We start from the raw sequence: 21,566 nt of genomic DNA, 5'->3' as shown, positions 1-21,566 counted from the left end.
TTTCTAGTGATTTTTCTTCATTTGTCACCTGTTTTACTTGTAAAAACATCACAGTAAATAACAGCAGCATTACAATGAAAATACTTTTTTATTTACAATGGTTTTTGACGTGTGTGTTTGTGTGCATGGCAGTATGGGACCATCATGAGAGAGTGCATATGTTTTAAAACTGATCAGCATACATACAATACATACAAACATTATCTTTGAGCAACTGATCACTCCGGGAGGAAAAATCACTCTCAAGAGACGCTATTGATGAACTGAAAATATTTTCAATTTTGCTTGAAAATGTTTCAAAATATTTCATGCCAAATATGAAAGTGAAAATAGCGGTGCGTGGAAGAAAGTTCAGATATTCACAATCAAAGCAAATCAATTCCTTTTGTCATGGACACAATTATTTCATTTGCACGAAGGGGTTCTTTCGTGTTAACTGAATGCGAGTTCTTTAATTTAGGGGAGGTCCGGGGCAGCATCTGCTAACAGAAACGCATTCTTCTGACCAGTCAGCCATCTCCTATTTCTGGTCTTGGGAGTATAACCATTGGTTTCATTTAAGAATTTCGAAAACAAAAGCCTGGAATTTTTGTGCAGACTAGTGATTCTCAAACATTTTTTCAAACCGCGGCTCTCTCGTCATGACAACGTTTACCTGCGGCTACCGAGAATAGTCTAAAAAACCATTTTTCAAAGCATAGGACAGGCAATCATCAGTGTCGACTTTGATAAAGATTGGTAGCGCTCACTCTGAAAAACAGCGGTATATAGACTACTATAGATGCAAAAATCCGATATTTTGGCAATCTGGTGTACAAACATCATAATCGGAATGCCGATCGATGAAATTTAAATTCAAGTGCTTGATAAGCATTCAAGTCTGTGCTAGAGGAGTCGTGCATTCATTTTTACATCATGTTTGAGCGAGATATCATAATGTGTGCCCATTAGCTTCTGTTTTGTCTACCTACTGACACTTAACTTCGATGATTCGACCGCTGCTTTGTTTTTCGCATTTACCTTCGGAGTGATTACTTGTGGTTGTGGGGGGGGGGGGTCAGTGTAAGGATATGGTTTGTCAGTATATAGAGATGATATGAGAAAAATGGTAACTGTACACTGATGGAGCGCGTGAAATTATTGGAACACTAGGGTGGGAAGTAGGTTGGTCATCTTTTCGCAGTTCGACCTTTCGTTCAAACAACAACCGCATTATTTTTTCGATCTGGTGTCACACAAAGAAAAAAGGGATGAAAACTCCGAATTTCAAAGTTTTTCTTCCAGTAAATGTCCGCCTGAGGTAGTGAGTTTTTTCCCTGCCTTGATTGGCAAATCTAGGAACCCCATACGCGAGATAATTTTTTTAAAGGCACTTATGTATCGATGCGCATTTTTTTTGCACAAGGAGCTCTTAGATCGGAAAAAACAGTATCCGAACAAATATATTTTACACTCTTGTAGCCTCGAGCCCCTCCATGTCGATGATGATCGGGTTCGAGACCCGGAAATCGTCGTTCGTTTCTGCGTCCTGAACTATGTCGACTGCTGAAACTTTGAGACCTTTACAGTCCATCAGACTTCTGCGGAAGAAGTGGTAGCTGCCCGATGGTGACGACAGCAGGTTATGTGGCCGAAAATCGGGATTTCCTTGAACCCAGTATTGAGCTACGACCCACGGGACGCCGGGCTGGTAACCGTTCAGGGCGATTTTGGAGCTTTTCAGGTCAACAGGATACATCTGCAAGGAACCCCTGGCTTGAGTCGAAGCCTGTAGGTGCGGCGGAGGTTCCGGCAGCGGCAAGCTGTGACGCCTCGGCCTCTTCGGCGGCGGTTGCTCTTCTTTCATGTGCTGCGCGAGATCCAATAGACGCTGCAACTTGGTGTTGTGGTTCTGATCTTTCAGTTCTGGCGACGGGAAAGACTGTATTCGTTTGAGTATCCTTCCTCTCGGCTTGATTGTCCGATGCTGCGAAATAAAATAAAAGTTATTATTTAAGTATATTGTAACATCAACCGCAACTTCCGTAGCAAAGTGGCTTCCGATTGCATATTTTTCTGTCACTAAGGTACAAATTAAGTGGTGGCTGGTTTCCGTTTCTGTAAGTCTGCGTCGTAAGGGAGTGGTTCACATTAAATTCAGTATTTTTCCACAAATTCATAACGGCGCCGATTTTGAGAATCGGAAACCAGCCACCATATCAAAGTGGTTGAAAAATTTCAATCACTTGGCCAGCCACTATGTTTGTACCATTACACATATGAAATTGCCGAAGTTTGAAAAAATTTAAACCGTGCAAATATGCATTGAAAACCTCTCTGAATGGCCACCTCTATGAAGTGGGGCCGAATCACTCACCACTGTCCTTTTGGACGTAGATCCTAGGGAAGATTTTCCATATAACTACACAAAGGAAGAGACTCGCTCTAACTAGTGCCTTTTAAGTGCTCTTGATAAAACTACTTCATTCTTTCTCAAAGCGAGTGTGGGTGATCCTCTTTTTCCGCTCATCACATCTGCATCATTCGCGACTGCCCAGAACAGCCTAGAGGGGTTCTCAAACTTTTTCCACTCGAGGCATCCTTTTCCCCCTATTCAATGCTTATCCGCGAGTTCCGCCATCTCTCTAGAGATGTTTAACAAAACATATTTTCGAAAAACCTTAGGGTCACGCGTCACGCCCCTGACAAAGGTTGGAGGCGCACCAGGGCACCGCGGCGCACAGCTTGAGAACTCCTGGCCTAAATGTAAAAAAGAACCATTTCAAAGAACTGAATGAGCACGCATCAACACACCGACGCGTTGCGACGCCCTTCAAAAAAGGTTTGCGATGAGCCACCAGCGCGATGCACACTGAGAATCCGTTGAATATTTCCGAAATAAAATAATATAAATGCACTTTTATATATATACACTCATCGCTTTTTAAAGCAAAATTCCAGGCGTTATTTGTGTTTTTTATTTCTCACAACACATTGGTGGTCTACGCAGGACCGTCTTACGAGCATCAAAGGGATTTTCCTTAGGACTCCCTTACCTTGTTTGAAATGCCTGCCTAACAATTTACTCTCAAATTTTGACTGGATCTCATCTTCATGAAGTCCCTTTTGCACGTGGACCGGGCCTGGAATTACCCATGTATTACGTGGAAAGTTTAAAAGTAACTGAAAATACACCCATACGTATACTATTTCAGAAAAATAAAAACTTCCCGCGAAATGTTGAGTCTACTTTTAAAAGATTATCCAGTGTTTCATTTATTTGATGAAAAATCACCATTTTTCAATTAGCACTTATCCGAGGGCTTACGATACTTACTAATATGGACTTTGTCATCGTGCGGTTTGCCATCACTTACCCGAAGGCCCTCTGGTCAAACACAACGAGGGGGAAAAAAGTAAATCGTTAGTCCAGGGTTCTCAAACTGTGCGCCACCACCTCTGTCGGTGCACCGCGGAGTAACCCGAAGGTTTTTCAAAGAGATTCCTTGTTGAACAGCTCTGGGGATCCGCGTATAAGCATTGATTGGGGTAAGGGGGCGTCGCGGATTGAAAACGTTTGAGAATCCCTGCGGTAGTTTGTAATATTCATCGGTCGATATATTTTCATTCTTCTCTGATTTGTTATAAAATACATCCCATGATTTTATTTCACTAGAAATAAATATACATATACTGTGTACAATGCCTGCTTAAATTTTTCAACTTCGAGCAGAGCTCCCCTTTAAACAGTTTCTCCAAAGGAAGCCGGTACACCATCAAACATAACAATTATTTCAATCGGTTCATGCACCTGTCACTTGCACTTCAATTCGAAAGATGAGCAATAGTACAAGTATTTCAAACACGCCTCAGAGACATACTTAAATGCATTATGGACACACGCGACAATTTCCGGCACACGTCAGTTCGTTTGAAGCAGTGGTTCCCAAGCCTTTTTGGATTCATGGTACCCTCTGCTTGTGCGTCTGCAATCTAGTAGTATGTGATATCCACTGTGCGATCGCGTCGGCATCATAATGGACTCGTATCGCGATGATCTTCTCTGTGTGAACCCTACTTGCGGCATAGTGGGGGTCGACTGGAGTGAGTTTTTTTTCTCGTTTTTCCTATTTCGAGATACGAATGCTAATCGATCTCGGCCAGGCTTTCACCGTGGTATTTGCATTACACGAAACTTAGGCATTCTGCCAGTTTTACTTCCAATATGGAAAACAGATGGCAAAACTTATCGAACACAAATCACGCTTAACTATGACATCATAGATGCGTTATAGTCACGCATAATGTAAGAAAGAACTTTCCGGCATGCACCAATTTGTTAGAAATTCTATAAGAGAAATGTTTTGGAAGTACATGTATACGATTGAGTAGTAGTAGTGTACAAGTGATAGCGCTTGTGATAAGAGCGTAAATGGGAGCATAAAGATTTTTCTGTATTTTCATATCTTGGAATAGTTTTAGAGAAATATATATATACAGTAAAACCTCGTTAAGTCGTCACCCTAATAAGTCGTCACTCCGGTTAAGTCGTCATTTTTCTTCTGGCCTTTCCACCTCTCATAGACAACAATGTTATTAAACCCTCGTTTGCGCGTCGCTAAATTCGGTTAACTCGTCACTATGAAAAAATTTGAGAAAGTGGAACAGACTTTTTTTATGGCTCCCATTAAAAAAAGAGCTTGTTAACAGCATTGCCATATGCTTAAAAAAGGCCCTATAAAATCCTGTAACCCAAACGGAACAGTTTAAGTAACGAAAGTTACGCTGGGGAAGTTCATTTGCTGACTAAGGTTTTTGGAACGTTGGGGACTGTTCAAGCTAGATCTCATTTCTGCATGGGCTCTACTGGAGAAACCGCGAGACACCCAGGCTCTGTCGCAAGAAGCAACGTAAGCCCTCGGCCCCCCCAGGGGGAGGACCAGGGAATCTCCGGCAAAACCAAAATCCATTGATGCGTCAAAGATTACACATAGTGCAAGGAAATCAAAAATTATGTAAATCGAAGAATCAAATTAATCAAGTCAAAGTGCAACGCGCGCGCGGATAATAAATAATCATAGAAAGCATGGGCTCTACTAATTAAGGGCTTGAAATTTAAACAAAATATCTTTGTTGAAAAAAATTAGACATTCTTTCCCAAGTTAAGGTCTTTTGTTTACTTTTCCCTGCCCAGGGCCTTCCACCAAGTCAAAAGTGTTCGAGATTACTTTGTAGTTGTATCATGAACTACTGATGAAGAAATCTACTTATAGCTTTAGACTAACAGTTGCTCTGTTAGTCTAAATTAACAATTACTAATATAAATCAAAGTGTACAGTACATTTTACGTAGAGATAAAAAAAGGTAAAAAATTGCTATTATTTTTTCTTTCGCGATCTATAAATTTTATTGATATTGTTATTTTGATTCATACTTTAGTAATATTACTTTAAATTAATACGATTTTTACAACATTGTACATTGAAAATGACGGCACTCCGCTTAAGCCGTCATAATTTTTCGATAACTTGGGGTGACGACTTATCGAGGTTTTACTGTATATATGTTTATTTTATTTTATTCTCCTATAAAATAAAATCCTGTAATTTTTTGCATTTTAATCAAAATTTTTCCCAACCACCTTTTTAGGGTGATTTCCCAGTTGATTTTGGTGTTTAAATTTGTAAAAGTAAATAGAATTCAAACATAAAATAGAATTCACATTTTTCCATTAATTAAAAAATTAAAATAAATCAGTCAATTGAAAAGCAATTAATTTATTTTAAAAATAACAAACTGAAAAAAAGTTTAATTTGATCTTTTAAAATGAAAAATTTAAAGTTCTTTCTACTAATTTCATAATTTTAGGTTTGCGCCTAAAGCAAAAACAAAAAAATGGCACTTTCCGAATTTCGCTCCCCCACTGACCAAAACCTGGCTACGCCACTGCATATAATCTGATTGGTTGATGGCGGCATACGATTGGAATCCGATAATATGATAGGTCCAAAAATTAAAAACTAAATATGTTAAACTATATGTTATACGTAAAACTATCTGATCTACGGGAGATACTACAAGGTGGAATATGATCTCGGGAGCGACGAAAGAGAGTAGGGAGGACATCCACAGCTGGAATGAGACCCGCCAGTGCCTGGTTGTAGACCTCGGTGATGACAGAAGATAGCAGAGAGTAGTTGGCCTTAAAATAATTTAACGATGAATTGTACGTCTGAGGTGATAAGTAATGAGAAATGAAGTGGAAGGTGGGGCGGGTTGTCACTGTAGCAGAACGGGGGGAGTGAAAACAAGTCTTGAGCCAACGAGGTGGTCGTTGTGAAGAGGAAATCCAAAAAGTTGACTCCTCTTGTAGGAAAGTAGACCAACTTTACAAGACCAAGTTCGGTAGAGTATTCCAGGAACCGCGATGCCACACCAGATGATCACCTACCGGTCGGCCAGTCTCAATGCCATGCAGATTAAAATCTCCAAATAGAACCACCGGGAAGTGCACCGAACAGAGCTGGGAGAGCTCACTCCAAAAGATAGACCAATAGTCAGTAGAGCAAGACCTATTAGGAGGTACGTAGGACGAAATCAACCTGATCTATTATTTCGACACTTGATGTCCACTGACACAATCTCAACCTCGTGGCTCGTATGGGGCCTGGAGACCAGCTTCGGTTTGAGTTTGATGTTAATAAAAATGTTAATAAAAAGACACACACCACCACCTGAAGAAAAAGATCGTGTCGAAATATCTCATATCCCGGTAGGCCTATTAAAGATGTTGGAATGGACTGATTCAGCCAAGACTCGGCTACGCCCAAGATGTCAACGTCATGTGTGACGGATGAAATAGTGTATATTGGCGATTGGCCAGTTTATTCATTATACTTCTAGGATTCATAAAAATGATGATCAGTCCCGTTTTGGGAATGCTTGAAGACCCAGATAGAGTTGTTTGGAACCGTGAGGAACCACACTGTAGTCATTGTTGATTAGCAACGTCGCCCGGAGGAGGGATATCCAGGACGTTGGCCGGATCAACAGGAGAGTCAACAATAAGATGACGAGGAGTGCCAAAAAATTCTCTTATGTGGATGCCCGATGGCCAGAGTGAAGGGTCGCTCAATAAGTCAAAGTTATCACTAGTGGAAGTTAAGACGAACGAGGTATAGCTAGAGAAATTCCTCGTATTAAGTTTGACGCAATCGAACTCAAAATGAAGGTTATCCAGATAGCAGCGGATGTCGGAGATTGAAGTGTCTGAGGGAAATCTGTTCACCAGGACGCGACGCCTACGGATCATCGGCACCACTCTCACTTGAGACGAGAAGGAGGTCCGACTCTGAACTCGGCTCGGCGTCCCAGAGCAGGAGCAGCACTAATGCGCTGGCTGTGGGCAACAGGGCCACGTAAAGTCGATATCGATCCCGTGAGAGGAAGGTCAGTGTGAGCAGGAGAACCATCAGGAAGGTTATTTGAAGCAGTAAGGAGATTGCATGCAACATGGGCATAGGAAGGAACCGGAATCTGGTCAGGTACCAAGACGTTATCACTCGAATCAGTGTCAATATTCAGCTTCGGTGGTAACAATTTAGATAGAGTAGAGATGTCCTGTTGCATTGAAGAAATAGCATGCGCTATGCTCTCCAATTTATTGAAGCGCTCCTCTAATTTAGTAAAGTTCTTCTCGATTGTTTCAGCGATACCAGTTAGTTCGGAGTTGGGCGGTCGTGAGGTGGGAGCCGTGGCCCCCGAGAGCGACCGTCTGGTAACCGTAGCGTGGGCATCCTCAAATATCCTGATAACGTTCACTTTCAAAGCGTTGAAACACTCCTTCTCGACAACTCTGGAAGATTTTTTGTCACAAATGCCATTAAAAATGGAGCACATCTCGTCTAAGAACTTATGAAAATCGCCGTTGAAAGAATTTCCCTCGGAGGGCGATAGATGGCGCTCGGCGGCCATCCTCAACAAGACCTCGAAAAGACTATCGATGAAAGAAAATTTTGCGGAGTCAATATCGGAAACACCAAAACGTCACTGGTCGCTAGGCGACGAACCGCATCACGACCTCAGTTGAGAATAGTCCGCGAGCACAACACAACAAAGTAGGTCTGGATTGTCGCAGCAAGTGGACGAATAACCAAGTGGAGGACACGCCTGACCATCAAAACCAGCACAAATAAGGTGTGTCAATCCAACCACAGCACACAAAGCCCAATTGGCAAGAAAAATCGACCAAAATCGGTAAAAAACTCACCAAACAAAGCAGCAGACAAACAACGTGGCCGGCGCATTAACACTTACTATCAAATGGTGTAATTATTTATTTCTATACATTGTAGCTCTTTTAAAACATAATTTCTTCACAATAAAAGATCCAACTCCCTAAAGAGTCGGTTTTTAGAGAAACAAAGAGTGGTTTCGAGGAAACATATCTTTTTGATATTATGCTGAGGGGAACTCGGAAAGAAAAGTTATGTGATCTCCGCCGGCACTCTCTCGAACCGTGCAAGCATGATACCATCTACACCACTGGAGACACGATCCTGCTTTCCGTTTTTTACGCGCTGTGGCGTGAGGCGCTGAAGTAAAAAGCATTAGTAGCCTCTTTTTCTCCTAATAACAGCGACTGACTCCTAGGTGGGGCGGTAGAGAGAGAGAGATGGACGGCTTTTTTTCAGCCCAATATATCAAGGAAAACAGATAGGCCTACTGTAAAACCTCTCTTGCGGACACCGGCGGGACAAAAAAATTCGTCCGTAAAAGAGGGATGCCCGTTAATCAGGGTTTTGAAATGCATACTTTCATTATACAAGGGGCAATTATTATTTGTCCGGAAAATATGGGTGACCGCATCTCAGGGGTGTCCGTTAAGAGGAGTTTTTACTGTGTTTTCTGGATATTATGCAAATAAGAGTGGTGTCTTAAGCCCCGTTCACATGTACAATAAAACATCCCGGGAAGTTCCCGGTAACGGGGATTTTCGCTACAGACCTTTCACATGACGCTAACTTTATGCCGGTAATTCCCCTCTTCTTTCCGGAAGTCGTCACTGGTTACGTAGGTTGAACGGAAGTGATTGATTCAAGATGGTTGACGAAGGAGCTTATAGCAGTTTTCGTGGCGCAAAGGATTATGGGAGAGAAGGTCGGTGTCGACCTCCAATCCACCCCAAGAAAGATGGGCTTTTTTTGATGAGCTTCTCTCCCACCTTTTTCTTCCCTACGAGGGGAAAAAAGTTGTCATGCCAGTAATTATCACCAAAGCGACCCCCCAATCTTGCACATGTGAACGGGGCTTTAGAGAGGTTTTCCTGTATGCTCCATTAATCTCTTCTCTATTCGGAGTGGCCACCGGAGCCTTGTGCTTGTCCTATTTAAATTACAAGTATTTGAAATTATCTTCATTTTCTTTGAGAATGAATAAACAAGCTTATAAAAAAATAAAAGAAAGGAGGGCTCTCACGAAATACCTTGGAGATGTCTTGGAAGATGTGTCGCACGTCTTCGAATCGTTGCCCGACTCTCTGCTGAGTGTGGTAAAAGCTGGTGGATAGTTTTCTTTCGACTTTGCGCACTTGTTTGCACCTCATCGCGCAGGATATATAGTTCAAGATCATGGCCAAATAACCGAGGCCGAAGATTATCCACAGCAGAACGACTAGTTTGTACAGCCATATGTACTTCTCCTTGAAATTACCTGGAAATTAAATAAAAATTGTATCAAATCATTGAATTTCATTTTTTTTTCACAGGTAATTTATTCAAATGCTTTTTTTTCATAAGTATATTTGCGTTTTCTGGATGTTTGAAAAAATGGGTTGTTTTATTTTCCGGATGCATAGTAAACTCATTAAGATTTACTGAGAGCGATTGGACGATCAAAATATGCAAATCGTAAATAACCAAGCTCATAGCAAGAGAGAAAGGGTTTTCGTCATCTTTTTTTTAAATTTAAAACCGAAAGCGAAATTTATTCGAGGTTTTCTTGTTTTTATTTTCAGCGGAAATAATTAGCTTTGGCATCGTTTGGCAACTTTGTGATGCACTTTAGCATAAATCTGTTTTTTTCTTATTTTTTTTGTTTCCCTGGCAAATCATCGCATCTTTCTGACGATGACGTCGTTCTCTGCCAAGTTGGAAAGAAAGAGAGAATGTGCAGTAAGAAGAAAGAACCACGACGATTCATTCCTCTGTTCTCGAGATGAAGATCCGAAAACAAAACTCGGTCTTTTATCCTAGGCGCAAGCATACTTGCCATTGGATGCATAGAAGAGGGAGATGACGATGATGTCAGGAATGTTTTGATTCCGATGCCATTTTTCTTAAAAAATATCTACTGAAATACACTGGTGTAAGAAATTAAGAGAATTTTCAGACTTGGTCGATTATCTCTAGAACTACTGTACCGATTTTAATGAAATTTGATATGTACATACATTGATACAATACAAAACAAATAACTATTCAATAATTGTAATGCACACGCATGATCGTGCGTAACACTCATTGGAGTCGGAAGGTATGAAACAGCGGTTGCAGAATAAACAAAAAAATGGGTTGATAGATGGGTTAATAGGGGGTATGGTCCCCTCTTACAGATATACAGGTCTCGCAGCGTGATTTCATACTTGAAATAAGGCAGTTTTTCATTTCCTGTGGCAATTGGTCCCACTCGTTCAGCAACGCTGTTTTCATTCCCTAGATGGTTCCCGGAGGGGGGTTACGAGTTGCAATTGCCCTCCCCAGAGCGTCCCAGACATGCTCTATAGGGTTAAGGTATGGAGATCTGGCTGGCCAATCCATCCGGCGAATATCCTCACTCTCTAGAAAATCGTCGGGCAGAAGATCTCTATGTGGCCTCGCGTTATCGTCCATTAAAATGAACTCAGGGCCAACTGCACCCCTGAAAAGGCGAACATAGGGCTCCAAGACCTCATCCCTATACCTCACACCAGTTACAGTGCCTCTTTCAAAGACATGGAGAGGTGTGCGGCCATCCAACATGATGCCTGCCCAGACCATTAAACCTCCTCCGCCATAATGGTCGATTTCGCGGACATTGGAGGGTAGGTAGCGGGTCCCTGGTTCTCTCCATATGAACGTACGGCGAGAATCGGTGCTTAGGCTGAACCGGGACTCATCAGTGAAGAGAACGGTCGCCCATTGATCCATACTCCAATCTCTATGCTCTCTGAACCATGATAAACGGATTCTCCTGTCCGTAGAAGTGAGCGGGACGCAAACAGCAGGTCTTCTTGAAAAAAAACCCTCTCTCATGAAGTCTTTTGGAAACAGTGACCCTTGATACACGGGTTCCTGTGGCTCATACAAGTCACGAGAGAGCTGAGAATCTGTAGCACTCCTGTTACGCCTCACTATAATCGACAAATGGCGATCTTCTCTGGCAGTCGTGGCTCTTGGACGACCTTGCCCAGGCTTTCTCTTGATGGATCCGGTATCCTGGAACTGTTTCCATAAGTTACACACGACGCTGGGCGTTAAATTGAACTCTCTACAAATCTGGACTTGAGATTGGCCTGCTTCTAGCCTCCCCACAATTCGCCACCTCATTCCATCATCTAAACGTTGGTGGTTACTCATTTTTACTGTTACGATTTGAAATTAACCGATTGCTGCAAAATAACACCAAGAAATTCGCCGAGGTGTGCTAGCGAACGAAATGCGTCTTAACTTACGCGCGCTTATAAAGCCTGTTTGTCTACTGGCTCCGCCTACACACACGTGTACGCTTACGTATTTGACGTACAAGATTTGCATTTTTGTCTAGAAGCAGTGGTTTTACATTCAGTTCAGTTCTTTGCATGAAATTCGATAAAATACGCAAATTCTCTTAATTTATTTCACCAGTGCAGTAGGAGCTTCTGAACGTCGGTGCGTGAGATCCGATTCCAGATTCGTAATAACAAACTCATCTTCATTTGTACAATAATACAAGAATTATATAAATGATTATGGAACGATTTTGAGATTTTATAGTATATATTAGATGGCATATGATCACAGAATTTCGCAGTTTCATTAGGTAAACTGATTTTGTCTGGTGTGGAACACGTGTTCGATATTTGGCCCCTTCAGTGATTCTGTAGGCATCAACTTTGTAATCAAGTTCCTCTTACTCACGGTGTAGGTTGTCCCGTATGAAATTCGATGAATAAAGCCGAGACCCTACTCGTGTCTAATCTGGCACAATTCGTTCCAAGGTTGGTTATGGGCCAGTATGGTGGTCGTTCCGTCATTGGCAATAATCGTCAGATGTTGGAGGTCACTATTAGGGGCCGTTCAAGTATTACGTTAGCAAATTTTTAGCCATTTTTCACCCCCTCCTTTCCCCTTGTTAGCAAAATTTCGTCAGCACTGCCCCCCATCTCCTAACGCATATTGGTGGGATCAGAAACGTACGCGGGAGGGGGGCATAGGGGGGCTCATGCGCCTCCCCCTCCAGACAAAAAAAAAAATTTTTTTAATGCAAAGATATTTAACAAAAAAAATTAAAATTTCGAAAGAAAACTCCCTTATATGTTGTTATAATTAATTTCTGTTAATTTCAATGCTATTTGAAGACTAAGAACTCAAAATTTCTCTAAGAAATTGCCATCAAACCTTTAAGCCATACATGGTAAATCCTTGATCCGCAGACCAAATGTGGTCCTGAAGGTTATCTGATGTGGCTTACCCCCCCCCCCCTCAAACCTAATGTTTTTTTTTAATGAACTAAGTGGCACATTTACAAACGGCTTAAATGACCCGCGGCACAATTCAATTCCAGAACATTTAAGTGGCCCGTGGCACATTTTCAGATTACTGAAGTAGGCCTCAACGATCACTTTCACATTCAAAGATCATTCAAGCAACCCGCGACTTAGTTCTAGAACACTTAAACGATCTGTGGCACATTTAGAGATCCCTTGAGTGACATGTGGCACAGTTTTAGAGCACTTAAGCGGCCCCCAGTGTGGTTCCAAATCACTCAAGTTACCCACGGAACATTCCCAGATTACTTAAGTGATGCGTGGCACAGTTCTAGGGCACTGAAGTTGCCCGAAACATTTCCTGAACACTTGAAGGATCCGTAAAACATTTAGAGATCACTAAAGTCGCTTTGTTGGAGACTTATTAAGAGGGAGAATGTTAGTTCAGGGGCACAATAACTATCGAAAGGTTTTTTTCCGTTTTTGGCGCACCGAATAAGATACCATTAAGAACATTTCATGTCTTCATAAAGGGTGGTTGATGACGTAAGCATCATCCAAATTCCCCTCCCCCTTGTCATCTTCAAATCGGAAACCCCCTTTTCCACCATCGATGCTGACGTAATACTTGAATGACCCCTTTTACTACTAAACCATACATGCACCTCGTTCACATTTTTCAGCGGAACTTCAGTTAAATTGGTGCATGTGGTGACGGTACGTGTGTGAACCTAACGTAAAGTTTTGTTCCTGTGTAATGCTTGCTATAGTGTTCCCATCTGCCATCTATTTTTCGAACTACGAGTGAATATTTGTACCATTGTAGGCCTGTTGCTCTGGATGGACAGATCGGTCCGCATTCGTGTCTCAAAGTTTGGAATCGCAAAGATCACCTTCACCTGACCACCACTACGGCGTCGATGGGGCTCGAACTGATGCTCGCGATGCGAGTCCGTCACTATGATCACTCGACCACCATAGTGGCAAAAAAAAAGTTCGAGGTTGGAAGGTATTGGAAAGCTGGTTGAAAAAAGAACGACCAGGACCTTCCAGCCCCCACTCCAAGTCAAAGAAAAAAAAGTCGCCTTCCTTCCCTATATTTCTATCCGTCTGGCCACACATTGGTCGAAGACCGGCAACAGTTATATCATGGAGAGTGTTCTGAAAACAAATATATTCGCCAAGAACATTGGGCCCGACTGAACCAGACTCTAGCCGGCCTATGCCACTGGTGCTTCATTGCAGCAAGGGAAGACAAAGATTGGAAGCACATATTTGCTAATTACTATTGGACCAAGTTGGACATGAGCCCTAGCATAATATTTATGATAAAAGTGCTGTAGGTCCTCTGGTGAAGAAGACGCAGACACCAAGTCTTCTCCATAACCCCACATGAAAAAATCGCGTGGGTAGCTTGGGTATAATGTTCGAATCTACCCAATTTTCTAACTCTATATAGATAGCTTCACACTTGTCCAATGGAATTAACTATTCCCAAAAATTGAAACCCATCTTTGCATCCACAGATTGTTTCAAATTTAATTTCTTTCCTCAAATAATAACCGATCGGAACAACCTCCCGTCAAACATTATTGATTGTACAACAGTTTCCGATTCAAATTTTACCACCGCATTCCCTTGTATAGGCCACAGCCAAGCAATAAATAAATAAAATAAAGTGAAAGAATTCACAAACAATCGAAATTCGATTCATATAAGATTGAGCAGCAATAGAGAGTAACATCCATAAGTGGATACTGGCTTCTCCAAAGGGAAAGGACATGGTTGAATCACTGAGGGTGTGTTTTGCGAACGGTGGTTGGGAATGTCTGCTTCCATTCTTCCGCCTACACCGATAATATTTTTTTTTACTGAAAGGGGGGGGGGGATGATCGCCCCTCGCCTTCTTCCCCTATGTCTATCACACCATTCTGTTGTGTGGAACTTACATTTGATAAATTTACGGATACACCGATCCTTCGGGAAAGCTTTGATATCTCTCTCCGAGATGTAAAGCGGCCCTTCAATGTCCAATATTATGATGAACTCATAATAAGTCAACTGCAGCAAAAGCAACGTTTCGTCTGAGCTACATGCGTGTGTGCGTCTGCACACGACTGAAAATGCTTTCGTGCACGCAGATGGAAATTAATTACATACATTGTACGCAGAAGCATGTTGCTTTGTCATTGTGTGGCATGATGTCCAACTGTTCCGCGCAGGTGAAATAAAATTTAGAGGGCACGTTGGGCATGAGCCAGCGAATGTTCTAACATGCGAATATCCAAGTGTCTCGTAGTGGTCTTTCTCGCTGTTCTTATAGATCAAATAAGAATCAAAAATAAGTTCTTAGTGATAGTTGTATTTGTAACATCAAACAATCTTTAATACTGCAGCCTTTCTAATCACGCGAATGCGACCCAATCTAGCATTTGAAGGTTTCTCTACAGAGAGCAGGCAGGCCTTGAACACGATACTCTAAAATAACATGAAAATTCAAGCATTTACCATCTTCCCTTCAGAATATGCAAAACAGATGGCAGCATCAGTAAGAACATGAAACGAGCACTACTCTGGCAACATGAATAATTTTTCCGAACTCTAAAACAGAACTGCTAAAAACAGCAAAAACAGAAGAAAATTTTGGAATTTCGACGGCTACTGGTGAATGCGTGGGGAAAAACACGAAACATTCATATCAATGAAGAAATATGTGTTCAAAGTGCAGAAAAAAAAAATTTTCTCAGAAAAAAATAAAAATAATGCCGGAAAAACCTGAAAAGGACAAAAGCGTGAATTTTCCAAAATGTAGGAGGACGTTTGAAATGACATCAAAAAAGAGGAAATGTCCTCCTAAAGGAGGACGGTTGGTAACCCTAGACACAACACTAAATAAGCACTCAGAGAGTGTTAGGTACAACTCACTAGGTAGTAAATTGACCATGGCCATAGACCTGAGCTACGCTCGGTATGAGAGAAAAGAAAGGTTAAAAAGTAATGGCCTTTCTCTAATCAATTTGTCACGTAATGTGTTTAAACGTATCTGGGATTATACATATGTATATCCGAGATTATGTTATGTAATCAGATTTAAAATTTCGCATACATAATACACCAATATTAGCATCAAAGACAGCTGGAACATCGGTTTTATTAATTAGAAAAACATTTTTTTTTACATCAAAGTACTTGATTTTTTTCCCCGAAGGTGTGAGATTCCAAAATTAATTTACAAAATAATAATTTCATTCATTTCAGCCCTTATGACATAAATTTGATTTTTGTGTATCCTCTATTCATGGAAGAATAAAATTTAAATTTTTCGTCTTTAATTTTCATGTTGTTTCTATGGACATGGGCAAGTCCAGAAAACAAACAAGAAAAAAATTTTCTATTCTATGAATTTTTTGGCTGATATCTTTAACGTAAAGGATCAGAAGGCGAAATAACAGGAAAAATGAAGTAAATCAATTGAAATCTTAGTTCGGCTGGTAAAAGATTTATCGACTTCTGCTCTTCAGCGACCCTCTCTTCCTTTCCCTTTTTCATTTTCTTCGTTTAAGGACAATTGGGCGATCAAACAGCTGCTTATGGATATTGTCTCAGTTTTTTTTTCGTCGTGTTTCGCCTTTTAACAATAATTGTCCTCTGAAAACGAACTACGAATTTCACGGAAAGTAGTTGCAAGCTCTTGGAAGACTGATGACGGCGACACCTGCAGTCGGGACAGTTTCTTTTAATGTTTTGTTTCAAAACATAGTGTTTCTTCCGTAACACAAAAGCCAAAATGACAGAGAAATGCGCGCTTGCGTCGAAGAGAGGAAAATTTTGTATCGTCTGCGACTCATGTTTTGGCACAAAAAAAATAGATGACCTCTTTTGTGCCAAAATGGCCTATTGCCAGGCAACTTCGTTGTGCGGGAACGATATACAGTTCACAACAGTGTTGTTGTCATTGTGCTTCCTACCCCGACCCTCACAGTTTATCGTAATAAGAGCAACAGGAGTCGCATATACGAAGCTTTTGTATGGATTTGATTTCCAGCAGCTCTTTGCAGAAAAGTAATTCCGGAGAGAGAGAGAGGATCAAAGAAGTTCGTCTGCGAAGAAGTAATTCAATCTCGCGCGACGTGATGACGAGTGCCATGATGGCGACGAATGCCGTTTCTTATTATTTTTAAATATTCTGAAAGGTTTTTTTTTTTGCTAAAAACATTCCTCTATATGAAGGTCGAGGTTGATTGATTTTAAAAGAGCACGACCTTTTTTCTTATGACACGAGCATCGACAAAAAATCTCATGAGACTGACACCCACAAGTGGCATGAGTTCCGACAGCAACAAACCTCACGAGCCTGATGGCAATGAATAGCGAGATCCCTGAGAAGTAACAAACCTCTCACGGCAACAAATGTCGTGAGCCCAGACAGCAACAAATGTCGTGAGCCCAGACAGCAACAAATGTCGTGAGCCCAGACAGCAACAAATGTCGTGAGCCCAGACAGCAACAAACCGCATGAATACTGACAAGAACAAACCACGTGAACACTGACAGTAAGAAGTCTTGCGAGATTAACAGCAACAAACAACATGAACACTGACAGCAAGAAGTCTCGCGAGCCTAACAGCAAGAAGTCTCGCGAGCCTAACAGCAACAAACCTCACTAGTCTCACAGGAACAAACTGCATGAACATTAACAGCAACAAATCTCGTGAGCATGACTGAAAAAAAACTCACGAGTCTCACAGCAACAAATTACTGGCGAGAGCCCTGACACTAACAAATCTCACTAGTCTCATAGCTATCAATGGCATGAACCCAGGCAGCAACAAACCGTATGATCACTGACAGCAGCAAATGGCTAGAGACCTGGCAGTAACAAACCTCAGGAGTCTCACAGCAACTAACCGCATGAACACTGACAGCAAGAAATCTCACGAGCCTGACAGCAACACACTTAACGAACCTGACTGCAACCAACCTCACGTACCTGACAGCTAAAACTTCACGTGCCTGACAGCAACAAACCTCACGAGTCTCATAGCAACAAATTGCACGAGCACAGCCAGCAACATACTACTCACAGCAACAAGCAGCATATACACTGCACTGACAACAATAAATCGCATGAACACTAACAGCAAGAAATCTCACGAGCCTGACAGCAACAAACCTCACGAGTCTCACAGCAACAAATGGCATAAGCATCCAGACATAAAACATTAAAATGAGAAATATACAATCCTCTAGGAAAAGTGTTTCCCGTCCTGTGGGATGCGTTGCCCGACGACATGCCACGGGTTATTCAGGGCATGCGAAAAATAATCGGCAAAACGAGTACAACACAAAACATTAATAACCATCAACGTGGGCTACATTAACATGTTTTTTAAATTTTTCAAGAAAAAATTCACTTCCCAATAAATTCAATATTATTACCATTTTTATGTTCTGGTAACCGTTTTTGTATCGAATGCTATTTTATGTAGGCCTATATGTAAATAAAAACACATTTTTCTTTATAATTTAAGCTAATTAAAAAAAAAGCATTATGGGCCAATGTTACCCTTGTATATGGGGTAACTTTGGACCCACTTCATTTTTTTTCCTATCTTAAAGCATTAAATTAAAACCTAGGGTGTTTCTTGAATCTAGGCTCATAATAAAACTTTTTTGAAATTTTTTAAAGAAAACATATTTCAACTTGAATCGATCATAAAAATAGCAATATGTTACATGTTTTCTGAAATTTTTATTGTCGTACAAATTGACCTCTACAAATTGAGAAACAGACCTCTTTCAACAGGCTTTGGAGGCTTACTTATTAGGAACCCATAATCACACATTTTGTCAGCCAGCAAATACTAGTTCTTCCTTGGAACAAAAAACTTGAGATGACCTGGTTTGCTAGAAAATGCATTTTTATTCGTTCTTAATGGTGCTCCAAAGTATTTTAAAGTTAGCTGCAGCGTGTCTGGTTAAATTCAACAGATCTAATCGCATCTTAATAGTTTTGAAGGTGGCCATTGCGCTGTCCAGCCTACACACTAGCTTTTAGCTATTGCTCTCTTCCCTGTCCCAGCTTTCTTCACCATATTATGAATTAACTATTTTCTACCGAGTCCTTTCAAACATTTTTTTCTTTCTCTTTGCATTTTCTGTCAAATATTGTAAATACGTAATTTAATTGTAAACTCTAATTTGTATAGCATTATTGAAATTGACTGGGGACAAATAAATTATGTTATGTTATGTTATGTTACGTACTGTTTTTAAATGTACTCACAAAAAAATTGCAATTGGTTGCGAAAATTAGACCTACTTTACCCCATCAAAAATGTTGGGCCAAAGAAGGGCGTATTTTTGAAGTTTTACCATAAGTTAAATTTTCAATTAATGTTTTCGGAAAAAAAGGAAAGATTAACCGAAGTTTTCATCATACTACAGTTAAAAGCGTTGAATAGTGTTTCTAATTAGACGCTTATCTAACTTGAAAAAGCAGGATTACAACCTCCACAGTTGAAAGTTCGACAGATGAAGAAAACCACGTGCAATCATAACATACAAAACTACCATTGTTGCTGCCTAGTCGGCCATTTGTGAACTGCCCGATGCACCCAGTTGCCTTGCTTAGTACAGCCACTTAGCGAAAACTACAAAAAAACTAACTTTGAATGTTTTTCCTACAGTAGTTAGAGTACGATTATTATTGAGTAGATTATTTTAGGGCCAAAAAGAAGGATCCTAGCGTCAAAGTAGCCCGCGTTTACGGTATTGCACAAAATACGAAGGGGTACTCAAATATTCTTACTCATTTTCTAGAGGTATGTAACTTCCTACGCATTTTTCTAGGAATACACAAGTCACCTACGCATTTCCAGGGGGAATTGAAGGTTGGGAACCGCTGGTTGAAGATACCGTTCCATGAAACCAGATCAGGCCTGCATCAAGCTTTTGTCCCAGTTCCCAGCCCTATGGGCTGGTGGTTGGATTACAAACGGGCCCTGACAGGCCTATGAAGAAGGTGAGAGAATATGTCTGTGTTTTGTAAGTCGGTTTGCATGTATATGTGAGTGCGAGATAAAGACGAAACCACGTGTTGAAGAAATACACACGACCACCGAAACAGTACAACTAGCAGTTAAAGCTGAATTATCCAATATCTTTCTTCCATAGCACCATACAATATATTCTTCGAATCATATTAATTCTACATAATGTTTTCATGATACCAGAAGTGTATTTGGGGGAGGGGGGCTCCTTAGCGGGCTGTAGCCTAAGACGGCAAATTTGAAGAATGAGGGGTCAAGAAAATTAGTCGATTGAGATAGTGACGAAAAATTTTTTATAAGTGACCGGTGGAAAAACCATAAATCCACCTGTTTAGAGATGAGGGATTAGATCAGTGAGTGTCTGAAAGAGTTACATAGAGCTAGAGTTTGCAAGCATGTGAGTGACGAGAAGAATGACCTAGAGTGTGCGTGTGTGTGTGTGCGTGCAAGCACGTGGGCGACCAAAACAGCGTGCAAGCATGTAAATGAATAAACGAGAAAGTACGACCAGATATGTAAGTCACCAAGAGATTACGTAAGCATGGGAGTGGCCTAGAAAGTGAGGAACCAGACAAGTGAACTACCTAAAGAGTGACCAAAAATGACAAAGAGAGTGTTTAAGCATGGGAGTGACCAAACGAATGTTTTGGAAATAGAGGCGTATTTACTAAGGCTGGGGCTATAAGGGGCCCCAGCCCCAGGGGGCTATCGGGCTGTGGGGGATTTATGGTTTAGCCGCTTGTGAGCTACACACGTTTTACCGCCCTCCTCCTTTTCTAATTTAATTTTCTTAACCACTCATATCTCAAAAATACCGCCCTGGGCTGTAGTCCGCTCAGCCCCGCCCCTGTGTCTAAATACGCCTATATGTCTAAGTCGCTCCTTTCGTCACTCACATGCTTGCACACTTTCTTGGTGACTTTTTTGATCGTTCATCTTTTGAGATTCACTGACCTGGTCCGTCGCTCTCTAATTACCTCTCTGGGTCACTCCTATACTTACGCTCTCTGGGTCACTCCTATACTTACACTCTCTGGGTCACTCCTATGCTCACACTTTCTGGGTCACTCCTATGCTCACACTTTCTGGGTCCCTCCTATGCTCACACTCTCTGGGTCACTCCTATGCTCACACTCTCTGGGTCACTCCTATGCTCACACTCTCTGGGTCACTCCTATGCTCACACTTTCTGGGTCACTCCTATGCTCACACTCTCTGGGTCACTCCTATGCTCACACTCTCAAGGTCACTGTCAATTTCACTCCTATGCTTACACTCTCAAGGTATTGGCCCTTGTGCAATAAAACCAAAATCCAATCCACTCTCAAGGTCACTCTTGTGCTTATACACTCTCTGTATCACTCTTTTGATCTCTCCCATGTTCACTCACTCAAAACTCTTTAGGTCGTTCAGTGACTTGATCCATTGCTCTCTAGCTCACCCTATTTGGTCACACAATGACCTAGACGCTTGCACCCGAGGTTTTCATCTTTTTATCAATCGCATGTTTGTTCATCCACATGCTTGCACCCGAGCTTGGTCACTCTTTTGATCATTCACGTGTTTGCTCCACATGCTTACACACGCTCTAGGTCACTCCCCCAATCGCTCACGAACCTGGTCAAATGCCATCTAGGTCACTCTTTTGGTCAGTCACATGCTTGCAAACTCTTTAAGTCACTTCATTAATCGCTTGCTGACCTTGTCGTATGCTCTTTATGTAATTCTTTTGGTCACTTACATGCTCGTAAGCTGTTTTAGTCACCCCCCCCCCATATGCTTGCACATTATTTTGGTCACAAACTCTCAAA

General features: G+C 41.3%; 1 protein-coding gene across 1 annotated transcript in view; it reads right to left on the bottom strand.

Annotated features, from left to right (window-relative positions):
• Nucleotides 1–69: 69 nt before the first annotated feature.
• LOC149081593 (potassium channel, subfamily K, member 16-like) overlaps nucleotides 70–21,566 on the bottom strand; it is a 93,357-nt gene continuing 71,860 nt past the window's right edge. The window contains exons 5-6 of the mRNA XM_089236996.1: nucleotides 9,464–9,690; nucleotides 70–1,966 (exon numbers count right to left, since the gene is read on the bottom strand). Coding sequence (XP_089093122.1) covers nucleotides 1,448–1,966; nucleotides 9,464–9,690 — 746 coding nt within the window. The 3' untranslated portion in view covers nucleotides 70–1,447. The remainder of the gene's footprint in view (nucleotides 1,967–9,463; nucleotides 9,691–21,566) is intronic.

This window comes from Pholcus phalangioides, unplaced genomic scaffold (genome assembly GCF_987345545.1).
Source record: "Pholcus phalangioides strain wild (caught in Gottingen) unplaced genomic scaffold, Ppha-v1.0 ptg000009l_1, whole genome shotgun sequence".
In the NCBI taxonomy this organism is placed as follows: domain Eukaryota; kingdom Metazoa; phylum Arthropoda; class Arachnida; order Araneae; family Pholcidae; genus Pholcus; species Pholcus phalangioides.
The sequence above is the reverse complement of the archived record's forward strand: the minus strand, read 5'-3'. Positions and strand labels throughout refer to the sequence as shown.